Source organism: Coenobita brevimanus, chromosome 91 (assembly GCF_032717465.1).
Source record: "Coenobita brevimanus isolate Jiangsu-jjx chromosome 91, ASM3271746v2, whole genome shotgun sequence".
NCBI classification, from domain to species: Eukaryota; Metazoa; Arthropoda; class Malacostraca; order Decapoda; family Coenobitidae; genus Coenobita; species Coenobita brevimanus.
In genome coordinates, this window is record NC_137044.1 from 11749985 (window position 1) to 11770107 (window position 20123).

At 41.6% G+C, this 20123-nt stretch overlaps 1 protein-coding gene and 1 pseudogene across 1 annotated transcript in view; both read left to right on the forward strand.

Moving 5' to 3' along the window:
• The first annotated feature begins 379 nt into the window (after window positions 1–379).
• LOC145412026 (5S ribosomal RNA) lies at window positions 380–498 on the forward strand (annotated as a pseudogene).
• A 1839-nt stretch (window positions 499–2337) lies between these two features.
• Window positions 2338–20123, forward strand: part of LOC145411986 (zinc finger CCCH-type with G patch domain-containing protein) — a 34621-nt gene continuing 16835 nt past the window's right edge. Inside the window, exons 1-7 of the mRNA XM_080281956.1 lie at window positions 2338–2459; window positions 3091–3233; window positions 4824–5081; window positions 8523–8756; window positions 14487–14629; window positions 16344–16566; window positions 19343–19474. Of these exons, the coding sequence (XP_080138082.1) occupies window positions 3186–3233; window positions 4824–5081; window positions 8523–8756; window positions 14487–14629; window positions 16344–16566; window positions 19343–19474 (1038 nt within the window). The 5' untranslated portion in view covers window positions 2338–2459; window positions 3091–3185. The remainder of the gene's footprint in view (window positions 2460–3090; window positions 3234–4823; window positions 5082–8522; window positions 8757–14486; window positions 14630–16343; window positions 16567–19342; window positions 19475–20123) is intronic.

Below are 20123 nucleotides of genomic sequence, written 5' to 3' on the forward strand. Positions count from 1 at the left end.
AAGTTGCTAGAGTATCTTTTAAAATAGTATAGCCTTAGATATTGGTTTGTCTATCTCTCTAGCCCGACGCCCTAATCCTGCGAAGGGTGTCTGCAGACAAAATGCCTCCAAGTTGCCCTAATCCTGCGAAGGGTGTCTGCAGACAAAATGCCTCCAAGTTGCTCTGTCACCCACCATTTGACTGCCCTTCCCCTAACTCACTCCCCCTTGCCTCATGTACCTCTCAACTCCATCCCTTCACCTCATCCTCGGTCTCCCCCTCCCTCTCCCTCCTTCCATCTCACCTACATACTTCCTCTTATTGGTACTGTACTGTTCAAATGAAAGTTATAAGTTTTGGTGGTGAAACAGTAGGAGAGCTCCCATACATATAATTTACATTTGTGTTTATGCCACGTTGAGTACACCGCTTCCCGTCCGATAAGCGAAGTTAAGCAACGTTGGGTCTGGTTAGTACTTGGATGGGTGACCGCCTGGGAACACCAGATGCTGTTGGCATAACTCCCTACGTGTCAAGTGGGGTTGGTGGAGGATTAGTGCCCCTCCCTGTAAAACAACTCTAAGCCCTTGACCACCCCGTTTGGGATACATGGCGTCTGGCAATGGATGGATGGATGGTTTATTTCTCATTAATTTGAACATGAGAAGATAACTACAGGAGGCCAGCTGTCCCATGCTAGGCTGCTCCCAAAAGAGTAACTGAACTACAAGAAAAAGATAAGGATAGCAAAGAAAGAATGCATTCCCCTGCCCTCCAAACCCTCAAACTCTATGTTTACGGTATTCCTCATGAAACTATAAGCTAGTTATTGTAGCGTTGGGTTTAGAAAGATGTGGGTGTAATTTTGAAGATGCCATTTATACGGTACAGCTTCATCAGTTTTTCTTGCAAACTGTGGCAATTGATGGCAGGCCATGTTGAGCTTTGAAACTGATTTGGCTCTATGGTCAGTTCATCACTAATTGTTTCATTGCTACCAATCTAACCTAACTTAATTTAACCTAGCCTAACTAACCAGTATGATTTGGGGACGACTGGGTTTTGAGTTTTAATCAGCTTATTACTCACTTGGTTCAGTCACCTGGTAGGGTCACTGCACCCAGGAATTCATAAGCCTCTGGGCAAACAAGTGGTCCAACATGAACAACTCTCCAACCAAAGCACGAGAAGCCCATCAATAAATAATGATCAAAACATCTGGTTGAATGTGCTACAATGGTTATAATTAGAACTAGCATCAGGGCAAGGATGTTAACATTAGTAGATATGATAGTGGTGAGAAGTAGCTCTACACTTCAATTGAGCTTTAAGGGGAGAAAAGAACGAAATGGAGGGTATGGGAGAGTTTGGCTTTGATCCGGGCACTAGAGGGGGCCTACAGTATATACTTTTGAAGACATCACCTATGCACCTCATCAGTTTTACCCACAAATCATGACAAGTGGCCAATTGCCACGGTGTACTTACAGGTTGAATCAACATGAAAGTCAACGTGTCACAAGTTGTCGCTATTGACCTAACCAATACTGTATGACCTAACTCAACCTGATACATCTTAACCTATTGGTGACTTAACCAAACCTAGTTCAGCCTAACCTAATTTAACCTAACTAAAGGAACTGAAATGATTTGGGGATGCATGGGTTTTGGGTCTAAATTGACCCATTGCTCTCCGTAGGACACCACAACCAACTGCAAAAAACCTAACTTGGTGCTTTTAACATAAATGCAATTTCAACAGAATTTCTATCTATCTATCTATTGCCAGACGCCTCAATCCCGTTTGGGGTGGCCACAAACAAATCGCCTCCAAGTTGCCCTGTCCCCCGCCATTTCACTGCCCTGCTCCCAACTCACACCCCCCTTTCTCATATACCTCTCCACCCTATCCCTCCATCTCATCCTCAGCCTCGCTGTTGTAAAATTGTCATAATTTGTTTATGAGAGCTCTTGTGCAGTTTGTCCAAATTCTTTATTCTCTCCTGTCAAAAATGGAGGTTGCTATACTGACCCTATGTAAAGATATTATTTTAGGTAATATTTTGAAAATAGTTACTTTCCATTTGATATTTATAAAGGAAAATTTGCATAGACTTATAGGTAGTATAATGTAATCCTATTTGGTTTTTCCCAGCATGAGTTTTGTACAAAGATAAAAATTTACCAAAAATTTTACTTACCATGACACTTAAGCTACAGTTAGATAATATAATAATAACCGAGGAGGAGAAAGTAAAATTTCAGTACGGAACCCATACCTAATACACTGATTTCTTTCCAGCCACAGCATGGCGAAGAGTTCAGATGAGAGTTAAAAAAAAAAAAAAAAAAAATCAGATATTCACAATACTGTATTAAGATGACTGAATCATCTCTTATTTTTCTTGGTTTCAACTTTGTCAGTTTCATCTGCGTGCAGATGAGTAAGACATCACAAAATACTGTACACTAGTTTAAGGTATGTTGGAGCACTGCAAAGGGTTTTTGGACTATTGCATAGTTAAGTTATGGCTGTGGGGGCCAATTTAAATGGATTATCATTGTTCACAGATATTTGTTATTTGCTGTCTTCCCTAACACCAGTGTAAAACAAGGGTTGACTAATGATATTGGAGATCTGTTGCCAGTAGTCTTGTGTAAATTGTTTCTTTGATCAAATCTGGTAACCTGTGACAGATTATTCAGACATGAAAGTGTTCACTTGGTGTTTTTGGTTACGATTTGTAAACTCAGACAACCCAAATTTCTTCCTCTTCAAATTTTCAGTACAGAACAGTAATTGCCTTGTGATATGTATTTTATCTTGGAGCCTAGATATGATTTATTTCTGGTTGGTGTGGCTTTTGACACTTGTTAGTTATTTGATCCTCAGGAACATGATGCTTCACATTTCGAACTCCTTTTACATGCCCCTTGACTCATTTCCATTGCTTTTCCAATAATGTTATATGTTACTCACTCATATGTGAAGTTTTGCACAAAGAGCTTGATGCTATTGCCAGGAATGATAGTGAGTGTTGCTGTTTTAAGATTAAAAGTGCTGTCTTTTGAAGGCTGGAGTTGAAACGTACCGTATCTGATTTTTCCAGACTTTGCTTCTATATGAGCTTCATCAGGACCATTCATACAGGATGCACCAGTGATGAACTTTTTATAAATGCAGTGCACGTAACTTGATGCAGTCATGACAACAGAAGAGCTCTTAGCATCAGTAGAAGTATATCAAGTACAGGTAAGATTGCACATTGTTTTACCTTTAGAATATTCACAGGGTTGTGTCAAATTTATTCATTAACAATGGTAATATAATGCCTGTAACCTGTCACAGAACAGTATTTTCTTGTGCAGTAATTGTCGGTCAGTGCAGTAATACCTCGATATACGATACCCTGGCTTAACAATGGGGGTAGAAATTGCACCATACCCTGCCTAACGATGGCCAAATCTCAGTCTAATGATGGGTTTTGATTTTTTAACGATTATGGTGATATTTTAGACTAAAATTGTGTGTTTAGGTTGATTTATAAACAGTTTATAGACTGATTAATGTGTTTTAGCCATAGGTGGGGTGAACATTGTCATTTTGGGGTATAGTTTGCTAAGCTTGATTTTTTCCAGACATATTTGACGATATTCAGATCTGATTTGTTGGTTTTATTGAGTTATTTACAGGTGTTAGGCTTAGGTTAGCTTCCTTGAGAGCTGTTAGGCCATTTAGATTGCCTTTAAACCTGTTTTTGGGCTCATCTGGGTGGGTTTTGGACTTGGTTTGGGGGGAAACCCAAGGGTGGTAAACTGTCCACATTGAAATACATGTTAAAAATACATGTTAAAAGTACCCCGATATACGATACCCCGCCTAACGATGGGGTTTTACCTAACCAGTTAGATCGTTAAACCGGGGTATGCCTGTACTGGGGTATGCATGTACTTATGTATTCATTTAAGTCACCAGAGAAAAACTTAGTACAGTAAAGCCTCGATATACGAACTCTCTTTTAATGCATTTTAATTTCACCAGCTACCATGGGCTGGCTGAATGTTATGTTCATTTAATGAATTTTGTTCAGTTAATGAATGGAAGTGCGGGAAACACTGACCAGCATGGCGTCCCTACACGCACGCATGCACGTACGCACACACACACACACACACACACACACACACACACACACACACACACACACACACACACACACACACACACACCGCTCGCTGGTGCAGTGGTAACGTTCCCACTTGCCAACTGGTGGACAGGAGTTCGCGCCTCGCTCAGGTTGCGAAAAGTTTCACTGACGAAGTGGATGGTTACTGTCCCCCTTGAGCAAGGGGATGGGTGTGTGCGTGTGTGAAGGTCACAGCCTTGCCCTTAGATCGGACTATATGAGCTCTCAGCTCCCTTCCGGAAGGGTAAAAGCTGACAATCACGACCATCAAGTGATCCTAACCGACCCGGTGAATTACACACACACACACACACACACACACACACACACACACACATCGCAGAATTCAGCATCAGTCTCTGGGTGACCAGCATCATGAGAAGAGCCATAAAGAGAGCATTTATTGAGAAAAAGAGCCATTTAGACCCAGCCTGATGTTATTGTGTACGGCTGAATGACACTATGTATTAAATTATCTATGTTCAATAAAAGCCACGACACCTGGAAAAGTACTGAACAGTATGGTGTTCAGCTTTAACAAACTATTGGCTTTAATTATGGCAAAGGTCTTCAACCAATTAGATCATTGTATCGAGGGTCTACTGTACTTTTAAAGAAATGGATACAGTATATTGCACTGTATTCTTATTCTGTAGTTACAGCAGATAGAAAGTGCTCTTGCTGCTGCTGCTGGAGATGATGAGAAGTCTCAATTGCAAGAACTTCAAGCAAATTTACTGCAGTTATTGGACCTAACCTTACAGCAGCTAAATCAACAACCTTTAGATAAAGCAGAGCAGAAAACAGACAGTATAGAAGAAAGTGAGGTACAAAATAAAGACAGTAATGCTTCATCTTCAAACAATACTGACAGTGGAGACAGGAATACTGACGATGAGTTTGCGCTATTTCAGGTAAGCTTGAAGTTTGCATTATGATGTTATATAATACAGTAGCTTTATCTTCCATCAGGTTACCATTGTGCCTGAGAATCTATGTTGGTGCCTGCAAAGATTTTAACACCCTTGGTATAACTGATGATTGTACTGTTTGCAGTATTATCACTGACAGCATCATCCCCTTCCTCCTCCCCTCCCCCCCTCCTTGCGACTGTGACCTTTGACATTTTTCATCAAGAATTTAACGATTTCTTCCTTTGATGGACTTCAATCAATATTCCAAATTTAGTGCATTTCCATCCAATAGTTTTTTCATATGTTGTTAAAATACAGATAGACTAAACAAGCCAAGACCATAGTCTCCTTGATGGAGGTAATAAACTAATCTCTTACAAGATTGAGGAACATATTCGGCACAAGTATTCATTTATTTATGGTGCCAGGAGCAAGTGAAGGCTGGTAGTGATTGCAAGGAATGCCCTTTCTTTTTTTTTTTTTTTTTTTTTTTTTTTTGGTGGCAGGCAGAGTAGATCTTGTGGTTATGTAAACATTTAGTTATCATCATCATCATCATCATCATCTAATCCTGTGTTGCCCCATGAGGAACGTAGGAGCCTAGGGCTAGGCGAGATGGTCCTGACATTTAAGATGAGAGTGACCAGCCTCACTCATCCATGAGTGGCATTACATGAACAATAAACCCCAGCTACCCCTAGGATATAAACCTGCACTGCCTCAATCCAGTTGGAGTCCTTAATTACCCACCAAACCACCAGGTGCCATACTCTGGTTATATGGTTACCACCTAGCATAGTAAATGGTTTCCTGGTGTACAGGAAACCATTTGGCTTGTCATTCAGTGTAGAGCCACCCAAAGACTGAAGGAAGAGGAAAGAATGAAGGAAAGAAAGACAGAAGAGGAAGGAAGGAAGGTAGAGAGGAAAGGGCAGTCACCTGAGAGCAGCACTAAATTGAGTGAGTGGTCTAAGGAATGCAGAAGGGGAAAGGATACTCGAGTTTGGGGAGGCAACGGACATGATTGTGTGCAACACATATTTTAGGAAAAGAGACAGTAGGTTAATTACGTATGAGTCTGGGGGAAATAGCAGTCAGATAGATTATTTTCTGGTTGGGAGGGCCGATAGGAGGTTAGTGGGGGATGTTAAAGTTATAGGAAGTGAGGAGTGTGTGCAGCAGCACAAACTATTGATTTGTGATATGGTGCTTAAAGAACAAGTGATGAAAAAGAGGACTTATGTACCTAGGAGGAAAATATGGAAGCTGAAAAACCAAGTAGTAAGGGATGCCTTCTATAGTGAGTTGAGGAGAGTGGTGGCTGAACAGGGAGCTGTAGACAGAGGCATTAATGAACAGTACAGAGCCCTCAAGAACAATTTCTTGAGAGTTACTGATGTAACATACGCCTGGACAAGAGGACCACCAAGACATAAAGTAACTTGGTGGTGGGATGAGGGTGTAGAAGCTGCAATTAAGGAGAAAAGAAGGCTTTTCTGGGAATGGAAGAAGGGTGGTAGCAAAGAGGAATATTTGGCTGCTAAGCGTAGGGCTAGAAGAGAGGTATACAGGGCAAAGTCAGAGTCACAGAGACAATTACTTGATAACCTAAATCATGGGGAAAGGAAAAATATATTTAGGGTGGCAGGTCAGGTGAAGAGGGATAATCGGGATATCATAGGTGAGCAGCGTGTGAAGAATGATGAAGGAAGGGTAGTGGTGAACAGTGAGGATATTAAAGATGCATGGAGAGAGCATTATAACCGGTTGTTGAATGAGGAGTTTGACTGGGACAGGGAAGGTTTGGAGCCAGCAGATCCAGTGTCTGGCCCTTGGCCTTTGATTGATGCTGCTACTGTGAGTGAGGCAATAGGCAGGATGAGGGTGGGGAAGGCAGCAGGTGTGTCTGGGTTGACTGCCGAAATGTTGAAGGCCTCAGGCGATATAGGGGTGAGTTTAGTCACTGACTTGATAAATAGGATTATTTATGAGTGTGTTGTCCCAGATGATTGGCTGAAGAGTGTAATTGTAAATGTGTATAAAGGGAAGGGTGATGCCCTGGAAAGAGGAAATTATAGAGGTATAAAGCTTTTAGATCAGATAATGAAGGTAATGGAGAGAGTTTTAGAAGGTATGATTAGAGAAAGAGTGAATATTGATGAGATGCAGTTTGGGTTTATGCCAGGTAGGGGGACCACTGATGCCATATTCATTGTTCGACAGCTTCAGGAAAAATATATTGGTAGGAGAAGGGATCTTTATTTTGTTTTTATTGATTTGGAAAAGGCCTTTGACAGAGTCCCTAGAGAGGTGGTGAAGTGGGCAATGAGAAAGCTTGGCTTGGAGGAGTGGCTGGTTAGGGTGGTTATGGCCATGTATGTGGGTGCTCACACCCAGGTGAGAGTGATTGGAGATTTGAGTTATGAGTTTTCCGTGAATGTTGGTGTGCATCAGGGGTCAGTCTTGAGTCCCATGTTGTTTATCATGGTACTTGAAGCCCTTTCACGTGACTTTAGAAACGGACTCCCGTGGGAGTTGTTGTATGCTGATGATTTGGTGTTGATTGCAGAGAATGAAAGGGAGGCGGAGGAAAGGTTTAGGAAGTGGAGAGATGGTATGGGGCAAAAGGGTTTAAGGGTAAATGCAGATAAAGTGATGATATCTAGGGTTGGTGGCGGTACTGTCAAAGACGAGGGAGAGTGGCCATGTGCAGTTTGCCACAAGGGCGTGGGAAGTAATTCCATCTTGTGCGGTATGTGTGATAAATGGGTGCATAAGAGCTGTAGTGGTATCAGAGGTAGACTGGGAGATAATGCTGATTTTATGTGTACGGCATGCCGGGGTGAGCAGGTGACGATTGTCAGGCGTGAAAGGATTGAACTTGCTGGTAAATCTCTTGAGTGTGTGGAAGAGTTTTGTTATTTGGGAGACATGTTGTGTGCTGGAGGTGGGGCTGGAGCTAGCTCTGTGGCTAGGGTGAGAAGTGGTTGGAAGAAGTTCAGGAGGCTCTTGCCTCTCCTGACATTGAGAGGGCTCTTCCTACGTGCTAAGGGGTCTTTGTATGCAGCATGTGTTAGGAGTGTAATGTTGTATGGCAGTGAGACCTGGGCAGTGAAGGAGGAAGATATTCGCTGGCTCAGACGTACAGAAATGACAATGATTAGGTGGATGTGCAGTTCGTCCCTGCGTCCAAGGCCTGGAGGGGCTGGGTTTACAGTGGAAGAGTTGAGAGGTAGGATGGGATTGGAGTGTATTGTTGTTGTGATGAGGAGAGGTAGATTGAGGTGGTTTGGACATGTGGAGAGGATGGGGGATGATAATTGGGTGAGGAAGGTGAGAAGTGTTAATATTGGGGGTGGGGGTATCTGAACATATACTGTATATACATATGAATACTGTAGTTATGCAAAATCACATGTATCTTCCTTATTTCTCCTTTAGTCTGAGATTGCAGCATTATCAGATGAGCAGGAGGGATCAGTTAGAGCAGCCCAAGAGACAAAAAGTGAGGGTACCTCTGACTCAAAGTACACTAAAGAAGAACTTGAGAAGCTGGTTGGTTCACACTGCCGCTCACCTTTCACGGAACGATGGGGTGGCCAAACATACCATAATGCGGTTGTTCTCAGTCTTCTTACAACGGAAGACGGGGAACCAGATTTAGAGGAACCTCAGGTAAGGGGATAAGGAAGTAGGAGTGTAAAAGAAGAGAAGACCCATGTAAATTGAAAGTAGAACTAATACTGTGATAAATATCCATACTCTTTTTAAATTAAGATGCCATTTATATTATATAGTATTAAAGAGTGTCTTAGATATATGATGGCTGTATCAGAATAAACAATTTCTTTTGGCAGAGGAAAAGTATAAAATAGTTTAGAGTGTATTATTAGATTCCAATTATCTGGGATCTGTTACTATCTATCTATAGCCCGACGCCCTAATCCCGCAAAGGTTGGCCGCAGACAAAATGCCTCCAAGTCGCTCTGTCACCCACCATTTGACTACCCTCCCCCCAACTCACCCCCCGTTCCCTCATATACCTCTCAACTCCATCCCTCCACCTCATCCTCGGTCTACCCCTCCCTTTCCCTCCCTCCACCTCACCTACATACACCCTCTTAGTCAGTCTTTCATTCTCCATTTTCTCCACATGTCCAAACCACCTCAGTGTATTTCTCCTAATCCTCTCAACCACATCCACATCAACCCCACACCGTTCCTTTACTTCTTCATTCGTCAACCTGTCCCTCCATGTCACTGTACATGCTCCTCTCAAGTAACTCATTTCCACTGCTCTCACTCTTGACTTGTTCCCCTCTTGCAAGGTCCACGCCTCGCTTCCATACATCAGGGTAGGGATCACAATACTATCATGCATTGACTTCTTATCTTCCATACTCACCTCCCTATTTCTCATCACTGTTTTCAGTGAACCAGCAACCTTCCTTCCCTGCTGTACCCTTTCATGCACTTCATCCCCCAAAGTTCCATCCTTACTCATCACACTACCCAAGTACTTGGATGCACTCACATTCTCCATATCCTCACCATCCAACCTCATTGTACATTCTGTTACTTCATTCCTCTCAAACACCATAACTTTACTTTTGTTTACATTAACTTTCAACTTCCTCGTCCTACACACTGTCCCAATTTCATTCACCAAACCTTGCAACTCCCATTCATCTTCACTCAACAATACTGTATCATCAGCAAACAGCAACACCGGAATCTTCCAAATCTCACCCTCATTCATTAGAGCCACCTCAACATCCACTGCCCTACCTTGCACCTCCTTTACAACTCCATCCATGTATATATTAAACAGCCTCGGAGACATCACACAACCCTGTTTCAGTCCCACATTGAGATCAAAGAACTCACTCAGCTCACCATCCACTTGCACCGTAGCCCTAGCTCCTTCTTACTTACTATTCACAGTGCTAATAATTTGAGGTTTTATTAGTCAGTGTTTCTTCTGTTTATTTATTGCCGGATGCCTCAGTCCCATAAGGGGTGGCCACAAACAAATTGCCTCCATGTTGCCCTGTCCAATGCCATTTTGCTGCCCTGCTCCCAGCCCACACACCCCTCTCTCATATACCTCTCCACTCCATCCTTCCATCTTATCCTAGGCCTCCCCCTTCCTCTACCCTCCTCCACCTCACTCGCATACACTTTCCTCGCTAGTCTCTCACACTCCATTCTCTCCATGTGGCCAAACCACCTCAGCGTATTTCTCCTAACGTTTTCTATCGCATCCACATCCACACCACAATGCTTCTTCACTTCCTCATTTGTGAGTCTGTCTCTCCATGTAACTCCACATCCTCCTCTTAGATAAATTATTTCCACTTCTCTCACCCTAGAACTGTGTCTCTCCAACAAGGTCGAAACATCACTTCAGTACTTTAGGGTTGGTATCACAATACTGTCATGCAACGACCTTTTTATTTACTTCCATGCTCACTTCCACGTTCCTCATTACTGCTTTCAAAGAACCAGCAACCTTTCTTTGTTGTTGTACCCATTCAAACACTTCACCCTCTAAACCTCCACACTTACTCATCACACTACTGAGATACCTAAATGCATTCATCTTTTCCATTTCCTGCGCATCCAGCCTCACTGGACCTTCAGTGACTTCATTTCTCTCGAAGACCATAACTTTACTCTTCCCTACATTCACCTTTAGATTCCATTTCTTACACACTCTCCCAGACTCATCCACCAAACCTTGCAGGTCCCATTCGTCTTCACCTAACAACACAGTATCATCTGCAAACAACAGTACAGGGAGTTTCCAAACACTGCCTCCTCTCATAAGGGCCACTCCACCATCCACTGCCCTACCTTGTATCTCTTTTACAACCCCATCCATATACAGATTGAACAACCATGGAGACATGACACATCCTTGTTTCAACCCAACCTTCAGATAGAAAAACTCACTCAGTTCACTATCCATATGCTCTGCAGCCTTAGCACCCTCATACATACTCTTCACAGCATTCAACAACTTCTGGAAGTGTGTGGCACAAAAACTCAAGCTGGGTAACATGATACACAACAGAGCATGCAAGATGAGCCCTAGCGTGGACAGGGCTTTACGCTGCCTAAGAGAACAGTCAATAGCATAATCGCTGCAACCAAATGCAAATTGTTTGAAGGCACAGCATTACCATCATCATCACTATCACTAGATACAAATGGATGACATCTGACGATTGAGTATACTGCAATTCACGTTTGGAAGAAGTGATCTGAACCAGAAAGATACACAAAAAGAAAGCTCATCTATGCTTTTATACTGGAAATAATCTGTAACTAGTTGGATAATTCTTTCAGTTTGTTATGTGAAGCACAGCCTTATTCTATCTATCTATCTATCTATTCCCAGACGCCTCAATCCCGTTTGGGGTGGCCACAAACAAATCGCCTCCAAGTCGCCCTGTCCCCCGCCATTTCACTCCCCTGCTCCCAACTCACACCCCCCTCTCTCATATACCTCTCCACCCCATCCCTTCGTCTCATCCTCGGCCTCCCCCTCCCTCTTCCCCCCTCCACCTCACTCACATACACTCTCTTCGTCAGTCTTTCACCCTCCATCCTCTCCACATGGCCAAACCACCTCAGTGTGTTCCTCATAACGCTTCCTATCACATCCACATCCACACCACAACGCTTCTTTATATCCTCATTCGTCAGCCTGTCTCTCCATGTGACTCCACAGGCTCCTCTTAAATAACTCATTTCCACTGCTCTCACTCTTGACTTGTGTCCTTCCAACAACGTCCAAACTTCACTTCCATTCGTTAGAGTTGGTATCACAATACTGTCATGTAGTAACTTTTTCACTTCCATGCTCACTTCCCTGTTTCTTATCACTGCTTTCAAAGAACCAGCAACCGTTCATCCCTGCTGTACCCTTTCAAGCACTTCACCCTCCAAACCTCCATCCTTACTCATCACACTACCCAAGTACTTAAACGTACTCACATTTTCCAATTCCTCACCATCCAACCTCGCTGTACATTCACTGACTTTACCTCTCTCAAAGACCATCACTTTACTCTTCCCTACATTCACATTTAGATTCCGTTTCTTACACACTCTCCCAAACTCATCCACCAAGCCTTGCAGCTCCCCTTCGTCTTCACTCAACAACACAGTATCATCTGCAAACAACAGTACAGGGAGTTTCCAGACACTATCCTCTCTCACCAGGGCCACTCCAACATCCACTACCGTACCTTGTACCTCTTTTATTACCCCATCCATGTACAGATTGAACAACCATTAAGATATGACATCCCTGTTTCAACCCAACTTTCAAAAAGAAAAATTCACTTAGTTCACCATCCACACGCACTGCAGCCTTCGCACCATCGTACATACTCTTCACAGAATTCAACAACTTCCCATCTACTCCATATATTCTTAACACTTTCCACAATACTTGTCTATCCACCCTGTCATATGCTTTCTCCAAATCCAGGAAAGCCGCATACAACTTCTTTCCCTTCTCTAGAAACTTTTCCACTAAAGATCTAAGAATGACTATCTGATCTACACAACCTCTTCCCTTCCTAAAGCCTCCCTGTTCTTCTCCAACTAATTTCTCTGTTCTTTATCTTACTCTGTCAATAAGTATCCTACCATACACTTTTCCTATTATACTAAGAAGACAAGTGCCCCTATGATTACCACACACTTCTTTTTCCCCTTTTCCTTTGTACAAGGGAATAATTACACCTGACTTCCAATCCTCCGGGACTCTACCTTCCTCCCAGGCCAATCTGCACATCTTCCACATCCATTTTACTACTATCTCTCCCCCATGCTTCAGCATTTCACCACACACTTCATCAATTCCTGGGGCTTTCCCCGATTTAACTTTCTTCATTCCTTCCACAACTTCTATCCTACTAATTTCATCCTGTCTTCTCACCTCCCTCCTTCTCCCAGCCATTCCCCAGCCACTTATACTCGCATTACTTCCATCCTCTACGTTCAACAAATCCTTAAAGTGTTCTCTCCATCTGCTCACTTTTTCTCCCTTCTGCACTAGTAATCTACCATTTTTATCTTTCACTCCCCTGCTAACTTCACTTCCTCCCTGTCTTACTCTTTTCACCTCTTTCCAGAACATTTTCTTACAGTCCCTCCACTTTACTCTCAAATTCCTTCCAAATTCCTCATCCACTCTCTTCTTACTCTCTCTTTCTAATCTTTTCACCTCTCTCTTTCTCTGTACATATAACTCTCTCTTCCGCCTCTCAACTTCTTCCACGCCCCTATTTCTCATCCATTCATTGTATGCTTTCTTCTTTTGTGCCACAGCCTGTCTCACCTCTTCAGTCCACCCCGCTGTTCCTTGCACCCCCCTCCGTCTTCTCTTCCTTCCACACACCACATCACATGCTGCATATATTTCTGTAAACATCCTACACACACCTTCCATGTCTCCCATATGCTTCAATTCATATTTGCCCAATCGTTCCTCCACTTCTCTCTTATACTCTGCCTTTTTCTCATCCTCTTGTAACCTTTCCACTCTCCTTGCAACTACTTCCTCTCGTCCTTCCCTTCTTCTATTCCTCCATCTTACTTGAATCCTAATTCTGGCCACCACCAAGTAGTGGTCAGAAAGTCCACTCCCCCAACCTCTATAAGCTCTTGCATCCATTACACATCTTCGCATCCTTTCATCCACACACACATAATCAATCATTTGCCTTCCTTTCATTCAGTTCACCACCCACCCTTTTGACATGGCTGTTCAAAACTATTATTTGTACATTTTTCCATTTTATCCGGACAAAATGCATGCATCCGGGTGGAAGATATGGCCGCGCAAACATTTTTGCTTAGCTTTTTTTTTTTTTTTTTTTTTTTTTTTTTTTTTAGGGCTGTGGTGATTGTGTGCCTGTGGTTGATGGGTCTGGTTGACCATAATTACTACTTGGCTGTGGTTTATAGGTCTGCGTAACCAGATAGAGTCGTGTAAAACGCTAGGAATAAGTGTTGTACAGTACTCTCATCTTAAATGTCAGGACCAACTTGCTTAGACGCAGGCTCCTACACTCCTCATGGAGCAACATGGATTAGATGATGGCTGGCTGGATGGACAGTGTACTGTAGTGGCCTTTTACAATGGCTTTCAAAGTTAGGATATGTACAAAGGGGGGCAGGGGAGAAGTCCAATATCTGGACAGAGCCACTATCCAGACATGCCTTTGACTCTAGTATGTCGGATAATCGAGGGATTGCTGTATTTTGAAAACTTCATACCTTATTATTTTAATACAACACAGGTAACTGTTGTGAATGGCACTCATCAACTCATGTTTACTTGTCAGTCAGTGCAGTTTCAATTCATGTATAATATCTTCATGACAGGTTCGTGTTTTGTTCAGCCAGCCAACTTCCCCAGAAATGCTGACTTGTCGCTTCTTTCTTTCTGACCGTTGTAAGTACTCAGATGACCAATGCCGATTCTCTCATGGCAAGGTTGTCGCTGCTTCAGACATAAAAGAGTACAGGTAAATTAATGTATTCTACACTGTTTATATATGTATACAGTACTGACTATACTGTAGATATGTAGATATGTATATGTACATTCTGGAAAGCTTAGATAAATGAAATTTTACCTGTGAAGTATTAGATGGCTGTGACTGTGCCTTTAGGCTGTATAAAAGCAAAGGTGATGAATATGAGTCCAAATTATGGTGGTGTACCATAAGTCAGTTGAGTGTTGCAGAAAAGAGTTATGGAAGAATAACAGTAAAAAAGATAAGAATATGTTAGATTGTCAGGTGAGGGACAGGAGGGTGCTTTTAAGAGTGGTAGGAGGTTTATGGTTCAAGTATTTTCAGTAAGATGGGGTGAGGAAAGCATGTGAGAAAGTCTGTATAGTATTTTTGACATTCATAGATGTAGAAAGAGAATATTGTAAGGTGAAAGGGATGGATTATGGAAAGCTTTACATATGTATGGTGTGCATAGAAAACTGCTAAATGCTGTGAAGAGTTTGTATGATGGTAGTAAAGAGTTATATGGATGTCTAAATCAGTGTTTCAGTATTGATGTTGGAGTGAGACAATGGTATATTGTCCCTTTTGGGTATTCTTGCACATATACAGTAACTGGGTGGGGTTATGAGTGAGGTAAAATCTTCAGTTGCGATGGGGATAGTTGTAAATAGTGCAATGTGGAGTAACTCAAATCTCATGTATGCTGATGGTATTGTATTGCATACTGATAGTAAATCAGAACTTTACAGACTTGCAGAGTTTTGTGTATTTTTGCTTTGGAGGAACCGAATTCAATTTTTTGCAAAATTATTTTGATAACTTCTGTTCATAAAGAACTAATTTACAAGTTATTTGCATTAAATCGTAGTGAAAAATATGTAAGTTACCATGGATTCATTGAATGGAAGACAAAAATATGTTTTTTGTAAAATAAAAATTATTTTATTCTAGTTTATATTTGAACTTGCAAATAAGCATCAAATATGAGTGTAGTTGCATTATAATCATGAAACTCACAGTTAAATACTTAATCTTATGGGAGAATAACTAATTAGTAATACAATATAACGTGACAAAGTAATACTTTCATTTTTACAGCACGTCAGCCAGGTATATTGATGTTGACAGGATTGGAGAGGATTTTGAAATGATATTTCATTAGCTGTTACATTTGGGTTATCATAGCCAGTCATGATAGTGCTTCAAAACTAAGACATGACGCTATAATTTCCCCTGTGATGAGCTGTAGTTAAGATATCTTAGAGGTCAAGAGTACTGTATGTGTACTCTAACAGTAAAAGTGTGATTGAATAAACATGAACTGAAAGCTGACAGACGTAAATTATATTTATTTTCTTCTACCAGCATGAAAATCAAAGCTCAGAAGAATAGCAACAATGCTGTACATTACAAAACAAGAAAAGAGAGAATTAGAGTAGGGCATAGCAGAGTCTACATCTACATCAATGCCTGAATACATACTGCTGAACAATGCTCTTTTGATGTAGTTTCCATCTCAGAAGTACAGATGTTCGTTGGGTATACTGATAGTCACCTTGTCAGATATGTCAAGGATTACTGTAATTATTTTGTATATGTTAGTGAAGACCCTTGCCTTTTTTATTTGTCAGATAAGCATAGCATAGTAGTGAGTTTGTATAATTGGAAGAGTAAAATTGTTTTTCTAATGATGTAGCTAACATACCATTAAAATCTTTAGGGAACCAGACTATGATAGTGTGATGTGTGGGAGTCGTGTCCTTGTACTAGACGAAGGAGGAGATTTGTGGAGAGGGGCCACAGTAAAGGATATTCTCGAGGATAGATCAGCATTCAGTGTGCAGTGTGACAGGAGTAAGGAGGTGAAGGAGGTAAAACCACAGCAGATGTTTCCATTGCATTGCGATGTGGATGACGAAGAGGAAGAAGCATATGAAGCAGAGGCAAGTAACTTACTGGCATGTCGATTTACCTGATTTTTACAACTGTCGGTGAAAAATCAGGTTTTGTAGGTAGCTATGTTATTTCTGAATAATGAGAGAAAGAACATGATGGTGTATGGTGACACTGTTGCCGACATAGAGATAAGACAAACCAGACCAGCAGATGCAGTTTATCTGCAGGTAAAAGTAGCCAAAAAATTGCTGTTGTTGTGTATGTCCTGATTGTGAATAATAGATATTGAAAATGTTAAGTATCCTACGAGTACTGTACTTATTGACTGAGTTAGGGAAATAACAGAGGAATTAGTTAGAGAAGAACAGGGAGGATTGAGGAAGGGAAGGGGTTTTGTAGATCAGATATTGATCCTTAGGTCATTAGTGGAAAAGTTGCTAGAGAAGTGAAAGTTGTATGTGGCCTTCGTGGATTTGGAGAAAGCATATGACAGGGTGGATAGACAAGGAATGTGGAAATTATTAACGATATATGGAGTAAACGGGAAGTCGTTTAATGCTGTAAAGAGTATGTATGAGGGTGCTAAGGCTGCAGTGCATGTGGATAGTAAACTGAGTGAATTTTTCTGTCTGAATGTTGGATTGAAACTTGTCATGTCCCCATGGTTATTTAATGTGTATATGGATGGGGTTATAAAAGAGATACAAGGTAGGGCAGTGGATGTTGGAGCTACCTTAATGAGAGAGGGCACTGTTTGGAAACTCTATACTGTATTGTTAAGTGAAGACAAAGGGGAACTTCAGGGCTTGGTGAATGAGTTGGGTGTGTGTGTAAGAAACGGGCTCTAAAGGTGAATTTAGGGAAAAGTAAAGTTATGGTCTTTAAGAGAAAGGGAGCCACTGCATGTACAGAGAGGGTGGATGAGGAGGATGTGGAAAATGTGAGTGCATTTAAGTACTTGGGTAGTGATGAGTAAGGATGGAAGTTTTGAGGGTGAAGTGCTTGAAAGGGTACAACAGGGAAGAAAGGTTGCTGTTTCTGTGAAAGCAGTGATAAGGAACAGGGAAGTGAGCATGGAAGTAAAAAAGTCACTGCATGATAATGTTGTGATACCAACTCTTAACCTATGGAAGTGAAGGTTGGACCATGTAGGAAGGACACAAGTCAAAAGTGAGAGCAGTGGAAACTATTTATTTGAGAGGAGCATGTGGAGTTACACGGAGAGACAGACTAACAAATGAGGAAGTGAAGGAGTGCTGTGGTATGGATGTGGATGTGATAGCATTAGAAATACATTGAGGTGGTTTGGCCATGTGGAGAGGATGAAGGACAAAAGACTAACGAGGTAAGTGTATGCAAGTGAGGTGGTGGGGGGGGGGAGAGAGGGGGAAGCTGAGGATGAGATGGAGGGATGGAAGGTATATGAGTGGGGGGTTAAAGCTGGGAGAAGGGCAGTGAAGTGGCGTTGGACAGGGCGACATGTAGGCAATTTGTTTGTGGCCACCCCTTATGGGATTGAGGTGTCTGGCAAAAGATAGATAGATGGATAGAAATTATTACGAATCAACTATATTTACAGGAGACCATTGGTATGTACAGATAAAGTGTTAATCATTGCATTCAGAATTTGTATGCTCAGAGATCTTTAACCCCTCAAAAGCCTAGTATGTTAATCACCCTCCTGGCCTGACTCCATTTTGCCTACTAAAGATCCTCTGTTCTTCTGTAAGGCAGAGGCTACTGTATAGAGGTAAAGTAAAGAGGTTTGAAGGAGTAACAAAGTGGGAAAACTCACCATCATAAACCCTAATTTGCCTACTAAAAACGCTCTTAGACCCCAACTAGACGCAGATATGCTTTCTAAGGGTGTAACCTACTATACAGAGGTAAAGCCGACCTAAGACAGTAACATTAATGAGATTTAAAGAAATAAAAAACAGGCAAGACTAACCATGGGGGATGTTTCAGCTGTAAGGGATGGTGTGTGAACAGCATACAACACAATCGTATTGCTTTTTCCACTTGTGCAATGTCCTTGGTACCACCTTTTCATCCATGCACTGGTACTTCATGCATATGGAGCTTGCACATATGAAGAGTCTACTAAACTAGAAACTGAGTCACCAATTGTAACCATCCATCCATCCTCCTTCTATGCCGCCCCAAGAGGAGCGTAAGAGCCTGGGGCTAGGCAAGTTGGTCCTAACATTTATGATGACAGTGACCAGCCACACTCATCCCTGAGTGGCATTACATGAGTAATAAACCCCAACTACCCCTTGGATATAAGCCTACACAGGCTCAGTCCTATTGGAGCACCTTAATTACTCACTAAACCACCAGGCGCCATAATTTGGTTATATGGTTACCACCTAGCGTAGTAAATGGTTTCTTGACGTACAGGAAATCATTTGGCTTGTCATTCAGTGTAGATTCATTCATAGGCAGAAGGAAGAGGAAAGAATGAAAGACAGAAGAGGAAGTGTAAAGTCACCCGTAGGCAGAAGGAAGAGGAATGAATGAAGGAAAGAAAGGCTGAAGAGGAAGGAAGGGAGAGGGGAAAGGGCAGGCACCCGAGAGCAGCACTACATCGAGTTAGTAGATGGTGAGCGCCCCCCATTTACCACATTAGTAGCAGTAGTAATTGTAGTAGTAACAGTGGTTGCAGTAATAGAAAAACTGTGGGAATAAGATGCCATACACTGTAGAGAAAAGGCATACATTTGTGAAACATGTGAAATATAGATTTGTGCAAAGTTGTATGTTTTTTATTAACATTACCTACCACTTATACAGAAATGTTGCTCATTGCAACCACTTCAGGAATGTGTTGACTTTATGGCCAATGACTATGACAGCAGTAGTGAAGATGAGGCCCCAGTTTTTGTTCCCAGTGCCACCTGGTTCAAGAATTCGCTCTCGCAGCGTTTAGGAGACTGGGAGAAATATACCAAGGTAATTAGTGGGCAATGCATGGTATTACTGTATGCCATGTACACTCAAACCTCGATTGAAGGGACTAAATGGGGAATCAACTTGTCCCTTACTTGAAAATGTCCCTTACTTGAAGTGTCTATTGTTTTATCACATATAAAGACAATCTTATTATGAAATGCAGTGATTGTTTCACTTTTCTTTCTTATTTATATGATTATATTATTTTACAGGTACCGTATAAAGACAGATATTAATGTGTATAACCGAGACATTGTGTATCATTTTTGAATGGTCTTGTCCATTTGTCGAGTAGAATATAGGGTCCCTTAAATCGGAAATCCCTTAAATCGATGTTTGAGTGTAATATGAGTACAGTAAAATATTATGCAGTATTACATTTATTTAGGAACTGAAACTTTTTGAATACAGTGGGGGCTCCCAGTATGTGAGAATATGGTCAACGAAATGCACTGCATATTGGAACTTTCTCATATTAGAAACCATTGAATCAATGGACATAAATGTATATGGTCAACACCTCACCCTATTTTTGTCATTTACAGTACTTCCCCATTACTAACTATCATATTAAGAAAGACTTTTGTTCAGAGAAAGGTAATAGAATTGTAATTGTAGTGTTCTTGGTAGCACTCCATTTGTATAATTG